A 25,060-nucleotide genomic window follows, 5' to 3' on the forward strand; every position below is an offset into this window, starting at 1 on the left:
TTCCTGACTGGCATTCTCAAATATAGAAAATGGTGGATTGAACTTGGTTTTATAGCGCTAAACCACTCACTTGTGTGATAGTCGCATTAAATTCCATATTAGAATTAGATCAAAGATAATACAAGAATCATCAGCAACGCTAGAATAAAGACAAAATAAAAAGGCCAAATACAGTACGAAGCTACCAGCATTGAGGAATCAAAATGCCGAAAAGTCAAATGCAGCTAAAGCAATCTAATTCAATGACCATAGCAATGATAATTCATGCCAACACAGAAGTGCTGACTTTTGGCCTGTATAAAGTTTATTGCAGTTTTGTCAGCTTCTAGTAATGCTATTTTTAAAAAAAATTTCAAGCAATTCATTCTTAAAGTAACCTTATTATATATCCTTAAATATCCCTTTGGTATCTTTTACTTCTCTAAGTTATGATTGAATTTATTACAGATGATTAAAGCACTGATTTTACAAGAAATTGCCTGCCCTTTGGTTTATTCACCTGTTCTTTTCTTCGAAAAAAAACCAATATCATATTAATCCTTGATTAATCGCAGCTTAGACATGAATTAAATTATAATATTTTCCAAAGAAGCTCTAATTTAATAGGGAAGTAATCCAACCTTGTATTTTTACAAAAACCAACATTTAAAACATTAACTTTTAATTGTGTGTGTACAAAGTTGTGTAAAAATATCTGATAAATAATGAAACTAAAAGATTACTTAATTAGGTCATTTGAAATCGGCCTTGGTTGCCTCATAATTTATTCTAAACTTAAAAGTAAGAAACTTTAATTAATTTAGATTTGCAGTAAAGATGAAACACCCAAATTAAACGTCAATCCTTTTATTTAAATGTTTCTTTGACTATGATACTGGTATGGATTAAATATTCTAACTAAATAATGAAGACTACTCTGGAAGCAACTTTTCTGCAAATATAACTGATGCATTAAGGCAATATTTAGACAATAATCTTTGGAAAAGCGAAACCAAATCCAATTTTTTTTTTTTTTTTTTATTTCAACCATGGTATTGTTAGTTTATTCTAGCTAAATGAGTTTGTATGTCCCTTTAGATTTCTCGTGTCTCATTTAACTATCATATTCTAATGTTCTCTCTCAATAAATTGTAGAATTGCAAAATTCAACGTTCAAAATGAGAGTTTCAAATCGAACGGCTTCTTTCTCACAATCATTTGTCTTGATCGATTATATGTTTTCGCCGAACATGATTGCGCTGGTAATTTTAACCTTCCACAAAAGTTCACTTGTAAAGTGTAGAAAAACATTTTTTTTTAAATGTTCTTACATTTATGTCTGCAAAGTAAAGTTGTACCTAACAATTTTAAAACGATTTATAGGTACATTTAAAAACTTTTGTTCAGATTTTTATTAAGCATGGTTAGTCAATTAAATCAAACACTTGTTACACATTAAATAAAAATATAGTTTCTCAACATTTACACGTATTAAATTAATGTTATTATTAATTTAAATATTAATGTTATAAAATTTACTGTTTGCAAAAGTATAAATTATTCTAAATTATAGGGATTTTCTGGTAACTAACAGAAAACCCTTGCCGTTTTTGGCACAACCTTTTTGATCTTTTGGTCCTCGATGCTGTTCAACTCTGTACTCGTTTCGGCTTTCAAACTTTTGTATCTGGGCGTCACACGTAGGTCTTGTGTGGACAAAATACACTTCTGGCGTATTAAAATTTTGAACTTGTTGCCTTTTGTTGGTTGTTGTTCATGTGATTCTTTGTCAATTGTGTTCTCCAATTTATTTATATTGTAGTCATGTGTTGTCATTTTGATGTTATATTTCACATGGCCATAAAAGTGCGAGGTTTGGCATGCCACAAAACCAGGTTCAACCCACCATTTTTTCCTTTAAACATGCCCTGTACCAAGTCAGGAATATGGCCATTAGTTCGTTTCTGTGTGTATTACATTATAACGTTGTGTCGTTTGTTTTCTCTTATTTTTGAGTGTAAATTCTTATTGCGATAAGACGTGTCACGGTACTTGTCTATCCCAAATTCATGGATTTGGTTTTGATGTTATATATATATGTTATATTTTATATTTGTTATTCTCGTGGGATTTTGTCTATGTGTGTTACATTTTAGTGTTATGTCGTTGTTCTCCTCTTATATTTAATGCGTTTCCCTCGGTTTTAGTTTGTTACCCCGATTTTGTATTTTGTCCATGGATTTATGAGTTTTGAACAGCGGTATACTACTGTTGCCTTTATTTATGTCTATGTTCATAGCAAGGGTATCGATTAAACAATTAACCAAATTCCTATTACCAAAGTAAAACAAATTGATGTATATATTTTCTGTCAAAAAGGTAAAAAATTCGTGAAGGCCAAACGGTAACATAGCTTCGTGTCTTTTTTTCATTTTCTTTTCTTTTAATTTTTTCTTGTTATATTTGTTACGATTATTTTATCCCAAATAAATTTCAAAAAATATAATAGATTTGTTTTTATTTACAGACACGTACAATAATATTTAATTGGGATTGAGTTTGTAATCGAGTTATTTTATAAACATGAGAAGAAAATTAATTTTTTGATGGTGCTATTATTTGTATTTTCTAACCATGTCAAATTTCTTCTAAATCAAAACTGTGTATAAACAAATAAAATTATGTGCTTTAAACTTAAAATCATATAAATGAAGTAGATAATTTTTTTTCTTAATTTTTACAAGTTGATCGAAGTCACATTCCTTAACAGATAGTCTACATTATAAATAAGGACTTTAATTTGAATAACAAAGGCGTCAAATGTTTCAGTTTTATGACATCGCGGGACATAAGTCTAAAGAAAAACACATATTTTAGGTTGAACAAAGGGCCACACATACGAGTGTCATGACGTCACGAGACAGAGTTTAGCAGGACGTAGATTTAAGAAGAATACAGTTTTGATGTCATAGATTTGAATCTTACATATATATCACGTAAAAAAATGGCTCATTTGTTGGGAACACCATTAAACAACCAAACCGACCTTAAATATAATCGACAAGCTTAAGGCAGTTAAGTGTAATAAGTGCATAATACAATTTTATCCGATGCAAATTAAACCATGTAAAGCTTAGGGAGCGAACATATGATAATGAAATATTGATTAAATTTAGTTTTCAAATTACAGATTAAAGGGTTATGATCCTTTCCGTTTTGAATTTTCCTCGGAGTTCAGTATTTTTGTGATTTTACTTTTTCCAGTATTGTACGTCGGATCATATAAGGCTTTTGCTTTATTGCGTTACTACAGGTAGGTTTGTTGAGACCATCTCGTGTCTACCATGAGTTGTTGGGTCTGAATTGGTACCAGTTAGTGCATTAATGTTTTTACGATCTAGACATTGTCTATCGTTATTCCCGTGACAACAAAAAGGGGAGGGGTTGATGCGAATATGAGTCGATGTATTTGGGATCATGGCCCTCGTTCTATTTAGTATTTAACCTTGAGGAGAACTTAAATATCCTTTGTCACCAATGGTGCACAGACTTGACAATTAAATCAATTAGTCTGCATTCTGCTATTCGAAGTGAACAGTGGCCGCTATATCCACATAAATTGTTTTTCTTTATTTAATACGTTTTTTTTTCTCATTGATAAAAAAAACAATATAAATGATAAAGACATAAGAATAACCAAGATAAATTAAAAACCAATTGTTCAGAGAACAATTGAAGGTCTTTCCATCAAAACAATGTATTTTGATATGAAAAGTTGTGAAACTAAGTTTAAAATGTCATTTCAATCGTCAAGTGATAGCTCCTAGTAAGCTGATTCCAAAAATATATTGTTTCCATAAAAAAAATTTTAAATAAGGGAGATAATCTGTTACTTCCGGTTTGAAAAATGTTACTTCCGATTATATTTGAATATTTACTTGACACTGATTCCAAAAATATCTGGTTCTATATACTTTTATATTAATAAAGTACAAAAAAATAGCTACTTCCGGTTTACAAAAGGTCACTTCCGGTTGTTTTTTTTCAAGGTTAAATGGTTTGATACCTTTTTCTAAAAGTTGTATATCTTTATCATGTATACATATAGAATAAAAGCAAAGGTCAAAATCTAGAACGTCAAATTAAGATATGACCTTGAGATCAATTTCAAGGTCATAAACCAAGGACCTCAAATCAAAAGACCATAGGTCTTAATTATATTTAGTTAATGAGTTATATCACCAAACGCGTATTTTTAAATACAAGAGGGGAGAAAACTCCCTTTTACATTCAACGTACGCTTGCAATCAAAATTTACATCTTACGACATGTCGCAACTAACAATTTAGTAAAAATAATTTGTTGATATCTTATACAGTCTTTGGATATAAGCCAAATTCAAATATTAGAATATGACCTTGACCTTTGACCTTGACCTAATTTTCATTTTTTGGGACCAAGGACCTCAAATCAAAAGATCCTAGGTCTCTATCACTTATGATTTATAAGATAGAAATTCATATCACTTATATCAGATGCATAAGGGGAAATAACTCTCAAATGGAGCGGTCATATCGCTTCGGTCAAAATAGGACAAATCATGCGAAGGATATAACCAGCAATTTTGTAAAATAAATTTGTCATAATCTTTTACGGTTGCGAAGGAGATGCAATAACAAGGAAAACAGTGTTTGGGGAGATAACTCCTACAAAGAAAAGTATTCGTTTACGCAGGGTAAATTTCAAAAGCGCATAAACTGTTCGATATCATATACAAAATATCTAAGCGACATATTGCGAAACAAATGTTTATCGCAAGAACAAAATTAGGCGGAAGAAAAAAAAAAATAATCAGAAGAAAAACAATAGGTCTTTCCACAGAAAAGTGGAAGACCTAATAATAAAGACATACCTGGGTAGCAAATTTAAACAGCTTATGACTTTGGATAAATTATTTAAAGGTACAATCGATGTCTTAAGAAAATAATTGAACAGTTCCTATTTTTCCCAAAATCGAAACCAATGCTAATTTAAATACAACCTTCTGACGCTCTTTTTAAATACAATTACTGGATCCTCGAAATCAGCGATTATAATTTTCCCGAAAGTGTGAATTTGATTGTGTTAATCATTTTTGGTCAAAATTATAAATTTACTGTTCACAAAACTTTAAAGTTTTGAAAAACTAAGGCTTTTTGACAGATTACCTGCAGATCTTTAAGGCGGTTTTGGTCCTCCATTTCGTTCTTTATTTGGCCTTTTTTACTTCTTTTGATTCGAGCGTCACTGCTGAGTCATTTGTAGAATGAACGCGCGTCTGGCGAAATACAAATTACAATCCTTGTATCTATGATGAGTTTATTCGACCTGCAAAAATACACTAGAAAAGTGTTCATAGAAGAACATATTATTACATTCATATCTGCAATGTTAAGTTGTACCCAATTACCGAGAAACAAATGATGAAGAAAATCGATATTTTTATACTTATGTTCAGAAACTTTAATATTCAACATCATGTCAAAAACTTGTTACAGGAAAAAAATAAAACAAGTTCCTGAACATTATCGCGTATCAACATAATGTTATGTTTATTTTTGTAGCAAGGTTATTGATTAAACAATTAACTGAAATGCACATGTATGATCAAAGAGAACTAGATCGACTTACAGCAATTTTCCTTTGTAACTATCAGAAGGTATTGACTTGAATAAGTTGATTGGGTTTTTTTTTTCAAATATACGAAAATTTAATTTTAATTTTTGCTTTCAATGAAATTTCCTTAAATAAATGGTAGACAGTTTCTTTCACATATTAACGTTTATATGTCAATCTCAGTTCGGTAACCATGTAAACATACACATTTTCCATTTAAATTCGCTCCCCAGCTGTATTGCTGAACGTGATATTGACAATTCATGTAAAAAAAACCAAGAATGATTTGAATGTTTTGCATGAGGCATTCTGTTTTGCAGTTTGCAGGGTATTTAAGACAAATGTATACTTTCTTAATATATTCTGAGTGCCAATGATAACGCAGCAATTGTTTTTTAAAAATAACATTTGTATACAAAAAATTTTTTTTTTCTTTACAAGCAGTAATTGTTAATGACAATTTATGGGTATATCTAAAGATAAAAGTCAACATGTTCAATTACCACGATTCGAATGCAATGCGTTCGTGCAACACAGCGATACAATTCACTAACTATCAGTCTCAAAAACTAATGTGTCCACCGCTGCAACGCAATTTCTACACCGACGTGGCATTTACCTGACCAGACGTTGGACACGGTGTTGTGTAATGTTTTTCCATTCTTCCCGCAATGCAATTTGAAAATGGCACAGCGTAACTTGTAGTGGCTGTCGGCGTCTTACGACTTGTCCAATTTGGTCCCATAATTGTTCAATTGGACTCAAATCCGGCGAAAAGGTGGCCATGGTAATGTCTGAACATGGTTGTTATTGATGAACTCAGTTGTGAGTCTAGCGAAGTGTGCTCGAGCGTTATCTTGTTGAAAAACATTAACATCTTGATGCCTAGCCATAATATAATCGATGTAGCGTTGGGCGTTTAAATTTCTATTGATAGTGGTGAGTGGAGTTTTATGGTTGAACGGTATTACTCACCATACCATGACACTACCACCACTCCAACGATCTGTGTCTTGGATACATGAATATGCATAGCGTTCTCATCGTCGTCTCTACACACGAATTCTTCCATCACTACGGCGAAGATGGGTTCTTGATTCGTCCGTCCATAAGACAGTTGTCCATTGCCTGTGTAACCATCTCTGACGAAGTTGTGTCCATCTAAGGCGATTTTGGTGTCATACTGCTGTCAGCATGTTACCACGGAAAGGCCGCCGTGCCCTTTATTCACTGCTGCGCAAACGGCTTCTTACCGTGTTTGCTCCAATTTGTCTCCTATGAACGCCGACATTCTCTCGTGCTGATTGGACAACCGTACGGAAACGATCTCGCAGGTGCTGAAGACGAATGTACCGGTCCTGTTGGGCAGTAGTTGCTCTCTGTATTCTGGGACGTGGCCTATCATTCAAAGATCCAGTTTGGTTGAATCTTTTGATGAGTCTGGTAATTGTTGAGGCCAAATACTGTGTGCAATTTCACGACTTGAAATGCCACCTTGCACCATGCCCCAAACTTCATGTCTCTGGTAGTCTGAATTTCTTGGTATCTCCGCCTTAGTTTATTGCAGTGGCTTACAAAAAAGGATGGGAAATTTCAATTCTTAAGCAAGGCTTTCCAAAACAAACATGAGAAAATCACTTTTACGTAAAATAGCGCTGCAGTCCACTCTCCCCACTTTTCTGCAACCAAGCTCGTATCTTTTTTTCTAAAATCATTCAAGCGTAAAGTTGTCGAAAGAAGTCTGACAATTCATTTTCAATCCGATATAGGTAATCATTCAAAAAAATATTAATATTTTTTTTAATATTTGAAATTTACAAGTAATGCGTATTCATTTGCACTCAGTTTAGATATATATCTACTACTTTCTATCAATTTTTTACTTTTAACCGTAAATAAAATTTTTGTACGGAAACCGATGCCTGTCACGCGGTTTAAAAAAAAATCTTACTCGTTATAAGGACTTTGTCTTGATTTATTTTATATGTATGTTGTATAGTTATATTTTGAACCGAATTTATATACATGTCAGTTGCAAGATGATAGATGTATAAGTCTTCTATATGACGCGTATGTATCTGTTTTTTAGTATAATTTTAATCTTAAAAGTGTTGTTTTTTTCTGACATGGTGGGTTCATAAGAGAACTATTTCTTAAATTACAATGTATATTTTTTGAAACATTGTATAATCGATAAACAAAATATAAAACACGCAGAACAGTGACAACTTTATCGGGAACACATCCTAAAATAACCAAAGCTATTTCAAAAATAATCACCAATGCAATAATTCCCTTAAAGAACTATTGGTAACTAGCCCAATCATATGCTATTCCAGATTAAAAAATCAACAGGGAAAAACATATTAGATCATTGAATATTAATCTAGTTTTGTCGTCTATAAACAGATTCGATGCGAGCACTTCAAATGCAAAAACCGTACAAAGAAAAACGACCTTCGTTCCTTCATACATTGAGGACCACGACTGTCTGTTGATGAACACACTGTGCATATAATCGAAAAAGCCCATTTTATTCTTTCAATCAAAGAATGATAACTCAAAGGTTCTAAGTTACTTTTTCAACACCTATATTAGTTAAAACCTATTAGATGATTTTGAAATAAACAACTTGTTAGCCAGATTGATCGAGTGTTGCGTGCCTAATGGTAAGAAAGTAATATTTTATGCACTTTTCTTCTGACATAACGGCAATAAAATTTCGGACATTGTTTCATTTAAATTTGCTGTAATTTCAGTTTTGAATGCGTTTAAAACTAAGTAATAAATTCCCCTTATTCAAACCTCGGATTCTTTGTGCGCATTTGGCCATACTTCATGCCTTTAATAAAAAAAAAATTATTTTGGACTAAAAAAAAACCAATTTATTGTCAATATAGACCCATGGAGTGCAATTAAGTTAGAACCAATTGAATTGTGAAAATAAGGACTTTTCACTTGCACAAAGCAGTACTTAGTGGGGCATTTCGGGAGTTGCCCAGTTTGTAAAATATTCAACCTTTAAACTTGAACATGTGTGAAAATGAGTCTTACCTTCGAAATGAGCCATCATATATATCCCATTTTATGATATGAACAGATGAAAGGAAGAAGGCTACTATTGTCGTATATGGGATTTGAATTGCATATCTTGACCCAAATATTGTCTGGCAGATCAATTTTCATATTAAAATGACCTAGCAAGTTATAATAATCTTAGGGGTCTGTCATGTAATAGAAGTTCCTATCATTATACAAGTTCAAATGGAAACAAAATTCAGGAATATATTCTATTCCCACTGGAATGATTATAACAATATATGTTCCTAATGGAATAAATTGAAGAGAACATTTGTACAAACAGGACACAAAGAACTCTCACAATAAAAATCCTGATAAAAAAAATCCTAAAAAGCTTTCAAAAAACTTCCAAATAATTTGTTCTAGGACACCAAGTATTAAATTGCATCCTCAAATGGGCAATGAAGCATTAGCTTACAACAAAGTTGTAGCATTGTATTTGATCAACATTAGTATTTTAATGTTTTGTCATTTAGTCTGAATCTCTCAGGTCTGAACACTTTGTTTCGACAGGAGCTGATGTAGCAGGTATTGCTTGATCATCAGATGTGTTGATAGAAGAGATAATGTGTTCCTATGAACTTGCCAATACATTAAGGGGTATTTTGACTCAGAAATGAAGCCACTTAATTAAACGATATAGATAAATAATTTAAAAATTGTACCTGTTTTTTTTTAACTTTACAATCATTCAAAAGAATGCTTGTCACTAGATTGAAAATAATGTTTAGTACAAACATTGTATCATGTCTAAATATTAGCAATGTTTTGCTAATTAGATAACATACATGTAATCGTGACATTGTCCCTAGGCTGTTTTATTACACATTTAGTCTAATTAATTGCCAATTGTTTTTACAGCGGATCATTTTTATTTCTTTAACTTTCATAGTACATACTTTTTCGTGTACTAAGTAACTACGCATGAATGACCACAAGGGTAAGATTTCATTGTATCGTAATCAAGATATTGAAATACTAATTGCTACTGGCTATTTTGAAAAAAATGTTGTGTTCCAAATTAAACTAAATAGTCTGTAATTAATTTTCAAATTAATTTTAAACATCCCACTATTTAATCTTTGGATCAAAAAATGTTTTTGACAATTAAAAGTTTCTTTCAATTAAATAAAGAGTAACAAATATTCATTGTAGTTCATTATAACTTGATTAGAGTAAAATGCCATCTAAATTTGTAATCATTTATATTATCTTCCATGTAATTATTTTGTACACAAAAAAAGAGTGAACCATGAAACCTTGTAAAGGGAAATACAAGCAACTTGATATATTTCGTTGTCATGAATGGATTGATTATTGGTTGCTTAATGTCCAGTGACAGATATTTCATGCATGTAAACTATTCACTAGACTACCTATGGTAACATACCAGGGGCAGATCCATCCATTTTTAAGGGGTTCCAATCCAAAATAAAGGGGGAGGGGTTCAACTGTATGTTCTTATTCAAAGCATTGATCATCCCCCCTCCCAAAATAAGCGTTTTCCACCACCCTCTTTTGGAATATGCCACTGCAAACTATCTATATGTTTTGAAATTTGTCATGTATAGTAAAACACAGCTTTATACAAATATACCAATAAACATACTTATACCAGCAACTACATTCTTTTCATTCTGAAGTCAATATCTTATAATGATAATAGTGAGTAGATTTACAAAACTATGTAAATGAGCTACAGCTAGTCAGCTAAAACATATCAATAGACTAATTACAGGATTACTCAAGTTGTAAATATGTGCTAAATTGGATAGTGTATAGAAAGGTATATACTATGAAAATAAGAGCTTGGTGCACAGCCCCGCGCTCTTATTTTTATATTATATACCTTTCTGTACACTAACCGACACATAATCCCTTTGTGTATACTAATTTGACAAAATGATTGTGTGCAGTGATTTTAAAATTCTAAATGAACTGTCTAAGAAGATTTACACATTTGTATTGATGGTATGTATATGTTCCAGACAATATGAGTATTTGGACCATACGCGTATGGTCCGACCGTACGCGTATGGTCGGACCATATAGCATAATACTCGTTTTGTTTTTAACGGGCCGGACCATTTGAGTATTTGGACCATATAGGTATTTTTTTTCTAATTACATTATAAATAAAGGCAACAGTAGTATACCGCTGTTCAAAACTCATAAATCCAGGGACAATAAACAAAATCGGGGTAACAAACTAAAACCGAGGGAAACGCATTAAATATAAGAGGAGAACAACGACATAACACCTAAACGTAACACACACAGAAACGGACCAAGCATCAGACAAAAAACCACGAGAATAACAAATATAACAAGAAAACCAAATACATGAATTTGGAATAGACAAGTACCGTGCCACGCCTGATCTCAATATCTCAAAAATAAGAGAAAACACAAACGACTCAACGTTAAAATGCAACACACACAGAAACTTACAATAATATAACAATGGCCATCTTCCTGACTTGGTACAGGACACTTTTAAAGGGGAATAAAAGTGGTGGGTTGAACCTGGTTTTGTGGCATGCCAAACCTCGTACTTTAATGACAAAGTTAAATATAACATTGAAATGACAACATAATATTACAGGACTACAATACAAATAAATAGGAGAACATATTAGACAAAGAAAAACATGATTAATAGATAACAAAAAGCATCAGGTTTAAAATTCAATACGCCAAAAACGCACCTTGTCCACACAGGACTTACAAGTGACGCCCAGATATAAAAGATCGAAAGTGAAAAAAGTACAAAGTTGTACAGCACTGGAGATAAAAAGTTGAAAAGATTTCGCCAAATACGGCATTGTTTTTATGCCCGGGATAAGAACATTCTTATTATATAGAACAATTCATGCTATTGCAAACAGTAAATTTTATCAAATGAATATGAAAGAGATATACATAAAGAAACTGAAGTATTAACTAATTACAGAAAACTAAACCCGAATACATAACGCCCAGATATAAAAGATCGAAAGTGAAAAAGGTACAAAGTTGTACAGCACTGAAGATCAAAAGTTGAAAAGGTTTTGCCAAATACGGCATTGTTTTTATGCCCGGGATAAGATAAACATTTTAATAATACAAAAACTATATCTAAAAAAACATGGCAATTTATTAATTTTATAAGCCAAAAACTACGTAAAAAATTTAATGCCATAGTTAGTTTTTTCTTGCATGTAGGCTTGGTGTGACATAATCTTCCAAACGGTATCATAGCTTTTTTGCATTTGCAAGAATTTTGTGCCCGATCCTTTTCATTTACACCTTTTGTTTGCGAGTGAAAAGCTAGCCTTTTTGCAGATGCGTACAGTGATACCAAGGTCTTTGGCCATTCTGATGTCTACTTAAATTAACTATGTTATTTTCCAGTTACTTCTTGTGTAAATAAACTCATCATAGATAGCAGTTCATTAAGAATTTTTTGGAATTTGATTTTTTTAGTCGACATATTGCCATTCACTCGTAATAGAAAATCGGTAATGACCATCGGTATAAAATGTGTTTACTTTAAATTTGACAATTAAGTAAAATTAACTATGCAAAACTTTTTATTTTTATTAAGCTTATCTATTTATTATTATATAATAATAAAATAACCTATATGATACCGTCTTTTTGATGAACGGTCATACCATATGAAGAGTTTAGAAGTATTTAAAGTAAACTGTAACAGTGTTAATTAACCTGACCATTTGAGTATATACCCATATGGTCATGACCATACGCGTATGGTCCCAATACTCATATGGTCCGGAAAATATATACATGTTACCAATATATTTAGTTTAAAAACTGAACAACAACAATAAATGATTCTCACATTTTTTTTAAGTTATAAGACTATTTTGCAAACATTTCTGTATGTCAAATAAATAACATTTATATTAACACAATTTCTGACCATTTACACCATAAAAGTACATGTAATTGAAATGTTATTCAAAAGTAATTTAGCATAACTTGCATTTTTCATTGTAATTAATTAAAGTACCATTACATGTAATTAAAAAAATGCTCAATTACACATTACATTCAATTACTTGGAAAATTGCAATGCATTACACTCAATTACCATTACATTTTCAATTACCCCATATCTGGTACCAACCAACCCTGTTTTCTCTACAAGAAGGTAGGAAACAAGTTTTCATGTTTTACCTCAATATTGATGGAATTTAGAAAGAATGAAACAATCCCATTATTATAAAATACAGAAATGTTTTATGATTGAAATTAGACGTATATATTTATAAAAATTCGAAAAAAAACTTAATGATAACCTGTATTTTTTCATTTTCGAATGAGTAGAAATCAGAGATTAATACTGAAAGCTAGCTCATATCGCATTTTAAAGTAATGCTAATTAATAAACCGTGTAAAAACAAATCACACAAGCGTGTCATATTTAGACGTCTGACACATGTGGAACAGGATTTACTTATCCATTCGGAGCAACTGAAATCACCTCCAGTGCTTGGTGGGATTAGGCATCAACCGTAAGCTTTCTATGCTGCGTTAAGTGTACTGTTGTTTGTCTGGTTTTTATCTTTTTTCCAGTTTCAGCCACTGCGTTGTCATATTATATTTGTTTTATCATGACTTTGATTGCCTCTTTGGTATCTTTCATCTCACTTTTATGGCACTTTCATGTGCATGTACACAATATGCATCCCTGTAAAAGCTTCACATATTGTAATGTACTATTTTACTATTTATTCATGTGTTGGTGTGTGCTGAAATTACTTGCGCTGGTTGGTACTGTATTCCTGTTACGTAGTGTTGTCTGTTGAGCGATATTTTAAGCATTGCCATATAAGCGGGAAATTTGTCTAGCCATAAAACCAGGTTCAACCACACATTTTTCTTCAAATGTCCTGTACCAAGTCATATTGCATTTATTATTTTTGTCCGTTTCTATGTATGTTCGCGTATGATTTTGTTGTATTTTAGTTTTTCTGTTTTTCCATTGCTTCCCTCTTATAGTTGATTTTTTACCCCCGGTTTTAGTTTTACTCATATTTCTTTTTGCTTAATCGAATTATGATAATTGATGCACGCACCAAAATTTTGGGCCTGAAATATGGAGGTTTTTGGTGTAAAAAAAAGTGCAAAATATTATATAAATAATCTTGATATTAAGTTGACTTTAATACTCAATTGATAGAACCTTTGCGAGTGTGGTCTTGATAAACGATGATAGTCCATCGGGAGGGGACAATAAATGGCTGACCCGTGTTAAGAGAGAGCCATATCTCTTGCATGTAAAAGACACCCTTGTAGATTTCGAAAGAGAGAAGGCAAATTCTGCTAAAGGCAGCCCTCGCACCCGCATAGTGGAAAGGGATTAATATAATTTTCAATTACTTGTTTTCCAATCCACTATAAATAACTTCTCTAATTTTTGCGCTATCATCACATTTCTTGATCGGTGTGAGAAAACATTTTTCCTCATTAGTGCAAAATCTGTTCTCGACAAATGATTTGTCAAAATTGTATTGTGACGTTGAATTTTCTTGGTTTTGTTTTCTAAATTTTCTTATTGTGACGATATGAAAAAAGGCGACCATGCTTGATGACGTCACATAAAAAGTAAACATATTTCTTCAAATCTTTGAAAAAGACGGCTACAAGTCATTAGAGAAACAGATTTCACCACTATAACTCGTGTATTACGATATTTCTTCACTCTGTTAAATTTTAGTTATTTATAAAACTTAGCAAGCCTCGCGCTTTAAATATTAAAATTTAACTGTCTTGATCGGAGAAATATCGTAGCACACTTGTTGTAGTTATGGAATCTATATATCCAAGACCACATCGATTGATCAGCGCTGATCTCACCATTGATAACGTAAATGCAGAGTTGTTCGGATTTGTTCCCCCAGAATTCTATATTCTTTAGGCGGTTTAATTTTCAGTGAATTAGATAAAATATATTATAGGAATATCTTTACTCTTTACTACAATCTTTATATTTTTAAAACAGAATTCGCAATATCTTATGTAACATTATACATCATAAATTATATTTTACTGAAAAATGCATGAGACAATCTTTAAGATAAAGAAAGACAACTGTTACATTTCTAATGAATACGTTACACATGTAGTTTTTACGACTTTATAGAATGTATAGGCTTATATCGATGTTGATATGATATATAGTTATGTTTCTCTTTTATACTGATATTTCCGCTTTCATTTATACGACGTAGTACAAAGTACACTCTCATTTTGATGTCAACATATGATGTTTATTCGGTTATTTGGTTATCTCTAGTACCACTTTTAATTTGAAAATCTGAAATTTGAATTAAGGCAAAAATGATAAGTATTTGTTCTGTCGTTAAGAAATGATGCTCGCCTTTTTTTTCGCCTAAAATAATAATATGGATGGTCATCAATATAACTTTTTGGTCAGCAGGATTTCCGTAGCTAAAAAAAGTCATAAACAGGCAGACTTTTTTTTGATTGAGTTAAGTCTGCCAATTGATATTTTATCGTATGTTTTTCTATGTTGTGATGTTATGCTATTGTTTCAGAAAAAGGGAGAAGGTTTGGATCCATTAAAACGTTTAATCCCGCTGCAAATGTTTGCACCTGTCCTAAGTCAGGAATCTGATGTACAGTAGTTGTCGTTTGTTTATGTAATATATACGTGTTTCTCGTTTCTCGTTTTGTTTATATAGATTAGACCGTTGGTTTTCCCGTTTGAATGGTTTTATACTAGTAATTTTGGGGCCCTTTATAGCTTGTTGTTCGGTGTGAGCCAAGGCTCCGTGTTGAAGGCCGTACTTTAACCTATAATGGTTTACTTTTTTAAATTGTTATTTGGATGGAGAGTTGTCTCATTGGCACTCACACCACATCTGCCTTTATCTATAGAATAGTTTTGTTTTACCTTAGACCCAATGGGACCTTTTACCCTATTCACAATCTGAATGTATAAACATCAACAATCATCTCTTTACCTAATTCAACACAATTAAGAAACAAACCTCAGTTATGGAAAATATTTATTGATTTTTTTTTATGCTAAAAAAGAGTTATATTTTAACAACAATTGATAAGAAAGTATAATATCATCATACATGATCAAACAAATATGTCATGCACATGTTACGCAAGACAAATAGGTACAAATGTATTAAAAATGTAGTCGGACAATGTCATGCGTTTTCCAGACTGTTTGTGAAGTTTCAACACTAAATCCACGGGATGTGCATTGATTGCAATTATTGTGGGAGACGGTGATTCCTTTAATAACTACGTTTGAACTAGCTTCCAAAAACTAAGAGAACATTTAACTCGGTGTTTTTTTTCTATGTGTCTTTTAGTTTTATTAGTTTTATGATACTGTGTGATTGTGCTATTACCAATCTTTTGATGTATGACCTAAGCCAATTATATAAATAACTGATTATCACAGTAAGCTTGAACATATATTATTATATGAGTAGCAGAAGACAAAATCAACAATCTGAGATTATAAAAATGTTATGTCATGTCTTGTTAACTTAAAATATTAAGCAATTCTATGTCATAAGTAACTATAATGCGTTTTCGAAGGTCAATATTTAGGTTACACTTTCTATCTTATTACTGGCTTATACAAAGACAAATGTTTTTACTTGATATTTTATCAAACAAAAATCCGTATGGTTGCAAAACAAAGATACAAAGAGGACAAGCAGAAATCACAGGTGGTTGAATGACAGACTACACATCAATCACAAGAATAAAGACGAAAAGACAAAACAAAGTCCATCAAATACATCAATAAAAGCAAGATTATGTAAAACGAAGCGGTGATGTTTTGACAATAATGTCAGTTGATTAGTTTTTTCACCAGCCTTTAAGCTAGTCATTAGTACGACAAGACGGTTAAAAAATCAAGACACAAACATGATGACATTAAGATGCAATTTTCAATTGTTGTTAGGGGAGGGAGAAGGGGGCGTATGGAGCTACATTGTAAATGCATATTCTTTTAACATGTCAATCTCCTAACGTTGTGTTGTATGTTGCCCCCTTTTTCAAAATCCTGGAAGAGCATCTACATGGAACTAAAGATTTAAAATTTCTTTGATCTTAGAATAAAGAACTATCTTTCTTTGTCCATCATACGGAATTGTTTGCATGTCAGGCCTTCTGACTCCGCTTAATAAAAGTAGGGTAGTTTTCAGGCTATGTTACATACACGATAGAAGCAATATATATCATATTGGTAGTTTAACAGCTATTACCCATGTCACATTTTGATATTCCATGTCTTTGATATCTTAGCTTGAAATTTCGAAATTTCACATTGCAATTGTAAAAAGTATATATTTTCAATTTTCAATACTGATACAGAGTTATATCTATAAAGCAATTGTTCAGAAAATTAAATTATATAAGCCTGGTTTATCAAATATGTCAAACACTTGTTACAAATGTACTGTTTCTTATAATGTACATATATAATAAGATTTAATCATTAAGCATTAAATCAATTTAATAAATTGAGATTATCGTCTGCTTAACTAGAGTTAACTTTTCTTTAATTTTGAAGGACTTAAGCGTCTATTGTTAAACTATATAATTTCATAAGCGGTTTTCCCGCTTTTATTTGGTATAAAAGTGCATGCTTTTCTTGATTTGTTCATTGCGTGATTTGAACTCTGAAGGAAAACAAAACCAACCCTATCCTACCTTTGAAAATATTTTCCTGCTGTTTGTTGTATATTTTCAGATATTGTTAAAAGAAGCATCATGGATTGGACAGAATGTTACATGAATACAGAATTATACTGAAGGATTGAATTTATCACAGTTGGCGTCTGGTAGCCCAGTTGCCATTTTGAGAAAGCATATGATGAATGCCCTTCAATGTTTTTATCTTGGACATTGTTGAAAAATTGTCAATCAATGCAAATTCGTTGGCCGGTTGATACATAGTTGAACTGTCCTAATTAATTCATGACAAAAAATTTCCAAAATTCAAACTTATTATTTGTTGTTTTTTATTATGATCATATATTAGTTTGTCTTATAATTTGTCTACATTTGTATAACGAAGGTAATCTGGAGTCGTTGGAAATATTACGAGGGAATTCAACGAATTTGGGTTATCTTTTATCTGGTATATCGAATTCCTAAATTGACTAAAAAACATTTTGCAGCTTTCGTTAAAAAACGGATTTCCTCTTGCCTTGTAGGTGTTTGTTTTTCTATATCCTATGCTATTGGCAGTAAAAATGAAATGGCTATTGCGGTTTAAATAGTACGTTCGAATCCCGCTGAATTGTTTCATTGATGTTAGACATGATGTCTCTCAAAATATATAATAAAAGCCAGATTTTTTTAAAGATGTATTAGTTGAATTTGTCGTGTTTAGGTTGTGCTTTTATGTTAATACTCTCCAGTAACAAAAGTCACAATCTTTGAATTAATTAGTGACAACTAGACATTTCAGAGACTTTTGTTATGTGTCAACACGCAAAATCTTTTATCAAAATTGCAGCTTTCGTGTAAAAAAAACGGATTTCCTCTTGCCTTGTAGGTGTCTTTTCTTTATCCTATTCTATATGTTATAAAATATTTTTCAAGTAGAAGGGAAAAGCGTGTAATTATTTTTCATTCAGAAAACTTTCATACAATGTACACGCTAGCTCCTAGCGCAGTGCACATAAACTTGATATATGCGTCATTTAATATTGTAGGACGATCTGGAGAAATAGTTGAAATTTTGAAAAAGTTTTAAATTAAAACATCATAGAAATAAATGTAAGTGACAATACAATATAACCTATATGTCGATAATGACAAAGGATAAGACGAAGACAAAACAAACAACTTGTCGTATAACTAAATCACAGTTGTCTTTCTTCTTCTAATAAAGCGTCATTGATAATAAAATAAATCAAGTGTATATGTTCCGTATCAAATTGCCAAAGAGATGTAAAAGGAAAAAAAGAATTGACAAACATACCAATCTCCAAGGATAATTCGATATTGAAAATCCCTAATTAAACGGCAAGATCAAAAGCTAAAACACATATAAAAAAAGGGAAACCACTGTCATTTTCCTGACTTGGTATATTCCTCATTTAGAAAATGGTTGATTTAATCTGGTTATATAGCTAGTTAAACCTCTCTCTTATATGACGGTTGCAAATACATGCAATAATAAGAAAATTAGACGAATAGATATTCCTTAATTATTTTAATTTCAATTTATTGTAAATTAAAGTCTCGGAAAGACTAGAAGAATTCGCAGGACATTTACAAGTGATTATCTATGATGATACAGTATACAGTAATATAATCATATAAAACTTTACCCTAATACTTTACAACCATTATCTTTTCTTGGCTAAACTAAGTTTGTATCATACTTATGCATATGTATTTTATCAGTAAATTTCATAGATTTGATTAAAACAAAAATATCCAGATTGGATGAATGTAATATTTCAAACCCTCTGTAAAGGGATATTTCATGAAATTATTTATCTATCTGGACAAATAAGAAATTTTGTTTCTGAACTTATTCTCGCAAAATAGCTTTATTAATCATAAATTTCAAAATATGTAGTTTATCGATATGGAGGAAAAACTAAAGCAAATACAAAAAAAAAAAAGAAGTAAAAAATCAGGGAATCACAAATATTCCAAAAAGAGCGAGCATGGTGCATTGACAGTGCAATTGTCTCCTGATATTCATGAATCGTTCGCATTGCCAATTCACTCTCATGGCCAAACCAAGTATTTGTGTCAAATTTTGTTTTGTCGGTTGCAAAGGACAATAAACAATAATAAGTTTCCATATCTGAAAATCGGTTAAGAACCTGATCAATAACTAATTTTCAATACTTCGAATTGGGAAGGAATGTTCATAGCAACATTTTGTAAATATTTGCCATAAAAAGGCATCTAAATGATCTCTAAATTTGTGTCTAAAATACAATTTCAATTCTTTTGATTGATACCTTTTCAGACACCATTGCTTTTTCTATCTAGACATTCAAAAAAAAAAGGTGCTATTCATGTTATTTTCTTTATTAAATCGTGTCGAAACGGTCTTGCATAAAGCATAAATCGACATTACAATAATATCTAGTATTATAAAAAAAGATGATGTAGTATGATTGCCAATGAGACAACTGTCCACAAGAAACCAAAATGATACAGACATTAACAACTATAGGTCACCGTACGTCCTTCAACAATGAGCAAAGCCCATACCGCATAATCAGCTGTAAAAGGCCCGATAAGACAATGTAAAACAATGTTGATATTGAAATATATATTCTATCAAACTAAATGTAGCTCTTAAAACATATTAAACAATTTCGATGTTCATATTAACATACTTTGAAGTTTATATTATTCTTTGACTGACTACTCAAGATTGGATCAATAAAAAATCAACTTGGTACAAATGCAAGACCGCAATACTAACTGGGTATTGCTACCTGACCAAACGACTTGTTGGTAACTACACATTAACCTTCGATTAGTTAACAATTCTGTATGTGATCAAAATGTAAATTTATTGATACAACAATGCAACTGTTTTCTTTTTTTTCCTCTATCTGCAACATATTTGATGCATGACTTTTCTGACTTTTTTGCTTTTAATACGAATAAGATTCGATTACTTTTTTTTAATCGCTCTATGTTTAAAACGAAAGTGATACAACACAAGGAGACATGACTTCACATTTTCTACTGAGTTACAGTTATTTTGAGAGCAAGTTTGTGCCACATGTGGAGCAGGATTTACTTACCCTTTCGGAGCACCTGAGATGACCCCAAATTTTTGGTAGGGTTTCGTGTTGCTTTGTCTTTAGTTTTCTATGTTATGTCTTCTGTACTATTATTTGTCTGATTGTCTTCTTATTTTTAGCCATGGTGTTGTCAGTTTAATTTCAATTTATGAGTTTGATTGTCTCCCTGGTATCTTTGGTCCCTCTTTCGTCATACTTTTCATATGTGAACAATGTAATTGTGTTCCTCCCACTGCAAATCCCAAATGTTTGATCATTTTCGATTTACTTTTAATTTGTTTAATATGAAATCTTTTCTAATGACTAATGTTTACCTGTTACAATCGTTAAAACGCATGTTGCTTTTTTTTACTTTTTTATAATGTGCAGGCGTAAGAATAGATGATTGATTTCATAAACTGGCTTTTTCAAATATTTTGTGAATTTGATTATACAACTCGCTAAACCCTCTCGTAATTTTGACTGTTTTATAACTTCTTTAAATGTTTTACCTTGAGAAGGTTCTGTATAAATTCTGCTACTTTTTAATAATTCTGAATCTCTTTAATTATTTAATTATGTCTAATTCGTAATAGCATTCAGAAATACATGACAACATATCACTCAGTGAAAAACATGAAGATGACTGTTGACAATTTAGATGAATCATTGCACTAGATAAAAAAAAATAACACTGAATTTCAGAAAAATGTCTGTGATTGTAATCTTCAGGTTTTTGTTTCCATTAATTTTCTGGTGAAAAAAATGCTAGCGTTTGGAGATATCATCCCTTAACGACAGAACTAACATTTATCATTTTTGCCTTAATTCAAATCTCAGATTTTCAAATTAAAAGTGTAATAGAACTTTTTAAATGTTTCTGTTGCTGTTTCACATGACTAAATGTTGCAAACATATACATCCCACAGACTTTTTGTGTTTGTGTCATGGAGACTTATATAGGAACGCATGTTCGGGAACCCTGGGAAAGAAATTGATATGTTTAACCTAGTTTAATTCCCGCTTTGTACTATGAGTCCTATGGTTTCTAACCCATTCATGAACCCGGAGGTTGTGGATGCGTTATCCTCTTTGCATGACAAATATGTCGTTGTTCCAGCAGATAAAGCCTCCAATAATATTTTTTTCGTCTGTGAAAACCATATTAAACGTGTATCGTTTGTAGTCCAAATAATTATAAAATAGCCTTTTAATCATTGTTATCATAATTGTTCGGACTGGTATTTTGAAAATAATTGTATGAAGTTCAAGATTTGATGGAAGATGTGCGTTGCTGTTCTGCAGTTTGCATATTGTGTCGACTATTATATCATTTGTGTGTGCGTTTCTATGTGATAAGTGTTCTTGTGTGTGTTTGTGCTGTATTTCTGTCATGTAGTGTTGTCATTTTAGCGATATTTGTTAACATTGTCATATAAGCGGGAGGTTTGGCTAACCATAAAACCAGGTTTAACCCACCAGTTTTTCTTTAAATGTCCTGTACCAAGTCAGGAATATGGCAGCTGTTTTCATATTAGTTCGTTTCTATGTATGTTGGAGTTTGTTTTTGTTGCACTACAGTGTCCCTGTTGTTCCTTTGTTTTCCTCTTATAGTTGATGTGTTTCCCTCGGTTTTAGTTTGTAACCCGGATTTGTTTTCTCTCAAATCGATTTATGACTTTTGAACAGCGGTATACTACTGTTGCATTTTGTAATGATATAAGAGGCATTTCTTTTTACTAGTTACATTTGTTTTTCATTTTTGTCCGAGAAAACTACTATTTGTATGGTGTACATACACAACAAAGAAACTTATATTGGCATCTTCAAACCACAATGTTTAAGGTAATTCTATAATTGATTGTTGGGAAATTGCGATATTACTACAAATCTAAAACCAATTGTCTGGTTTAACATGCATGCATTCTTTACAAATGTGCATCTATTTAAAGAATATGAAAATAAGGAGATGTTGTATGATTGCCAATGAGACAACAGTTTTCTATCCCCCAGAGCAGTCAATGAAGTGGATGTAAGCAATTAAAGGCCATTGTACGGCTTTCAACAATGCGGAAATAAAGACCCCGACATGAAAAACGAAAAAACCAACGGCTTATAAATAATTAAAAAAATACGAAAAAAACAGAATGTGTATTCAATAGTTTATTACCCTTCTTCATTCATGTATTTCCCTACCTTTAATATATATGTAATGTCGATTTTTAATGACAGATAATCTAGTAAATATATAAGTTTCTGTTTATGCGTAAAGTATTTACTTTATTCAATTTTATAAGACATTATTTTCCTGCGTTTGTTGCCTTAAGAAGCAATTTCAGCGCAGACACAGTCAACCCAGGCAACAATAGCATCAGTTGTTTCTTCAGAGGTCGGAATAATTTGATCCTCTGGCAGTAAATGACCAAATGTACCATTATCTCGTAGCTCAATTTCGTAAGAAAATTTAATGCCCGCTGATTTTGCGTAATCCACAGCTAACCCTCCAATCGTTGGGAAGAAATCTGTGATTTTACCATATGTATACGGGATTCCATTTCTATCTGTTGCTGCTGCAGTGGCAATTTGAGCACACTTCGCTAGAGTTGCATCATCCGGTACTAAATCAAACGTATATCCCCAGGGATAGATCAACATCTGACCAAAAGCATGCACCCCTAAATAACCAACAAAATCAATACCCCGGTTCACTATAACATCTCTCGCTGCTTGACTTTCCAATTCACTGAAACTTTGCGGACCTGAATATGAAAATAAATTGCAAAGATCATCTGAACCTCCATTAGCTGGATCCCATTCCATCCTAAAATTTCTGTTCAGGTCAGTGCCAACACATGTTTCATTAAATGGGTTTCTGTTTTTTCTCCAAAGTCTTTCCACATTCATAGAGTATACGTAACCATCCGGGTTTAGAACAGGTATTAAGTACCAGTCAAACTTTTTCACCAACTGGATCCCTGTTTGGGTGTTTTTGAGAAAGTCCATAAAGTAAAGACAGAAGGCAATCGATATGAATTCTCTTGAATGAATTCCACATTCAACCAAAATCGCCTTCTTTTTGCAACCACAATATGGTGCCCTAGCATTAGTTGACATTGATATCATATTAATACTCCTTCCTTCATACCTAGTACCAGTACTTTCTAACCTCGACTTTACTCTGCCTTTGAAAGAATCCAAAGTGGTCAAATACCTCTCTATATCATCAAGTTTATTATATATGCTAAAGTCAAACGCAAAGCAGCCTAGTGCAAAGAACAAGATTAAAATGGACTGTTTCATCCTGTTTTTCTGAAATAAAAAAAGTAGATAATATATATCTTTATAGTAGATAATTATATATATATGTACATAAAATAATAATAATAATAATAATAATTATTATTATTATTATTACAATAGTTTCTAGTATCAGTGATGGTAGCATAGTTCTAATTTGTATTGTATTAATTCCTTTAATATTTGCAAACATTGAAACAAACAGAGAGCATTTTGCTATGATCGCTCACCTGGACACATTGTCTTAGGGGACAGTCATTTGATTCTAGATTTTAGGACCGGCTTGGATCAGTATGTTAGATCAAAATAAAAATATCTAAATAGGTAGAAATTGGCTTTAAAATAAATAATATGAATTATATTCTAAAGAAAATCAGTAAAATGTAAAATTACTTCAGTTATTAAATTCTACTTTCAATTTTTTTCATTTTTCTTTCCCTGCTTAGATCTTATCACTTAAACAATGATCTGTGAATAATATTTCTTTAGTTGACAACATTTAGTAGTCGCATAAAAGATAGATCGACTGGGAATAAAGGATGGAATAGAATAGAAAGGTAGTATAAAATTAAGTTAGCCTACTAAAATTCCTAGATAAAGGTAATTCTCTAAAGTGTATTCTTTTTTCTTAAGTTTAATATTTTACATTTACAAATTTCAGATAATACGCCATATAATTAAATTTTATTTTGCTTAAAAAAAGCGACAAAAAAAAATCTAACAAGCTTATAAATGTTTTGTGTTTCCTAGGATGCACGAAGAAATATACATAACGTGCGTTACTTATATATTGTAGAGTGACATATATATATATTGATCAGTTTTTAAAAGAAATCAAATCAACATGTCCTTGGCGGACAAATAACAGTGTATTTGTGATAATGTTACTATTATTATCGAATAAAAAATTCAAGTATTATAATGTCAGTGCATTATAGTGACTTAGTACGGTTGTATCTATTCTAGCAATTTTTTCAAATGTACTTGTTTGTCATTTGTATTTTGCCTGCTCGGGCTTTTTTTTAACTAGTTCAGAATGCACAAACAGAGATAGAAGATCCAGAGTATTGATTAGACTATTTTCACATTTTGTTTGGTCTCCAGAATATACAATTATTCTAAAGTTCACCTGCTCTGCTGTATATAGTTATCAAAGGTACCAGGATTATAATTTAATACGCCAAACGCGCGTTTCGTCTACATAAGACTGATCAGTGACGCTCAGATCTAAATAGTTGTAAAGCCAAACAAGTACAAAGTTGAAGAGCATT

At 31.7% G+C, this 25,060-nt stretch overlaps 1 protein-coding gene across 1 annotated transcript; it reads right to left on the reverse strand.

Moving 5' to 3' along the window:
- Window positions 1–22,640: 22,640 nt before the first annotated feature.
- LOC139510571 (carboxypeptidase B-like) lies at window positions 22,641–23,798 on the reverse strand. The gene has a single exon (XM_071297136.1). The coding sequence runs from the start codon at window positions 23,790–23,792 to the stop codon at window positions 22,815–22,817; it is 978 nt and encodes a 325-aa protein (XP_071153237.1). The 5' UTR covers window positions 23,793–23,798; the 3' UTR covers window positions 22,641–22,814.
- Window positions 23,799–25,060: the final 1,262 nt, after the last annotated feature.

Source organism: Mytilus edulis, chromosome 2 (genome assembly GCF_963676685.1).
Source record: "Mytilus edulis chromosome 2, xbMytEdul2.2, whole genome shotgun sequence".
Taxonomy (NCBI): Eukaryota; Metazoa; Mollusca; class Bivalvia; order Mytilida; family Mytilidae; genus Mytilus; species Mytilus edulis.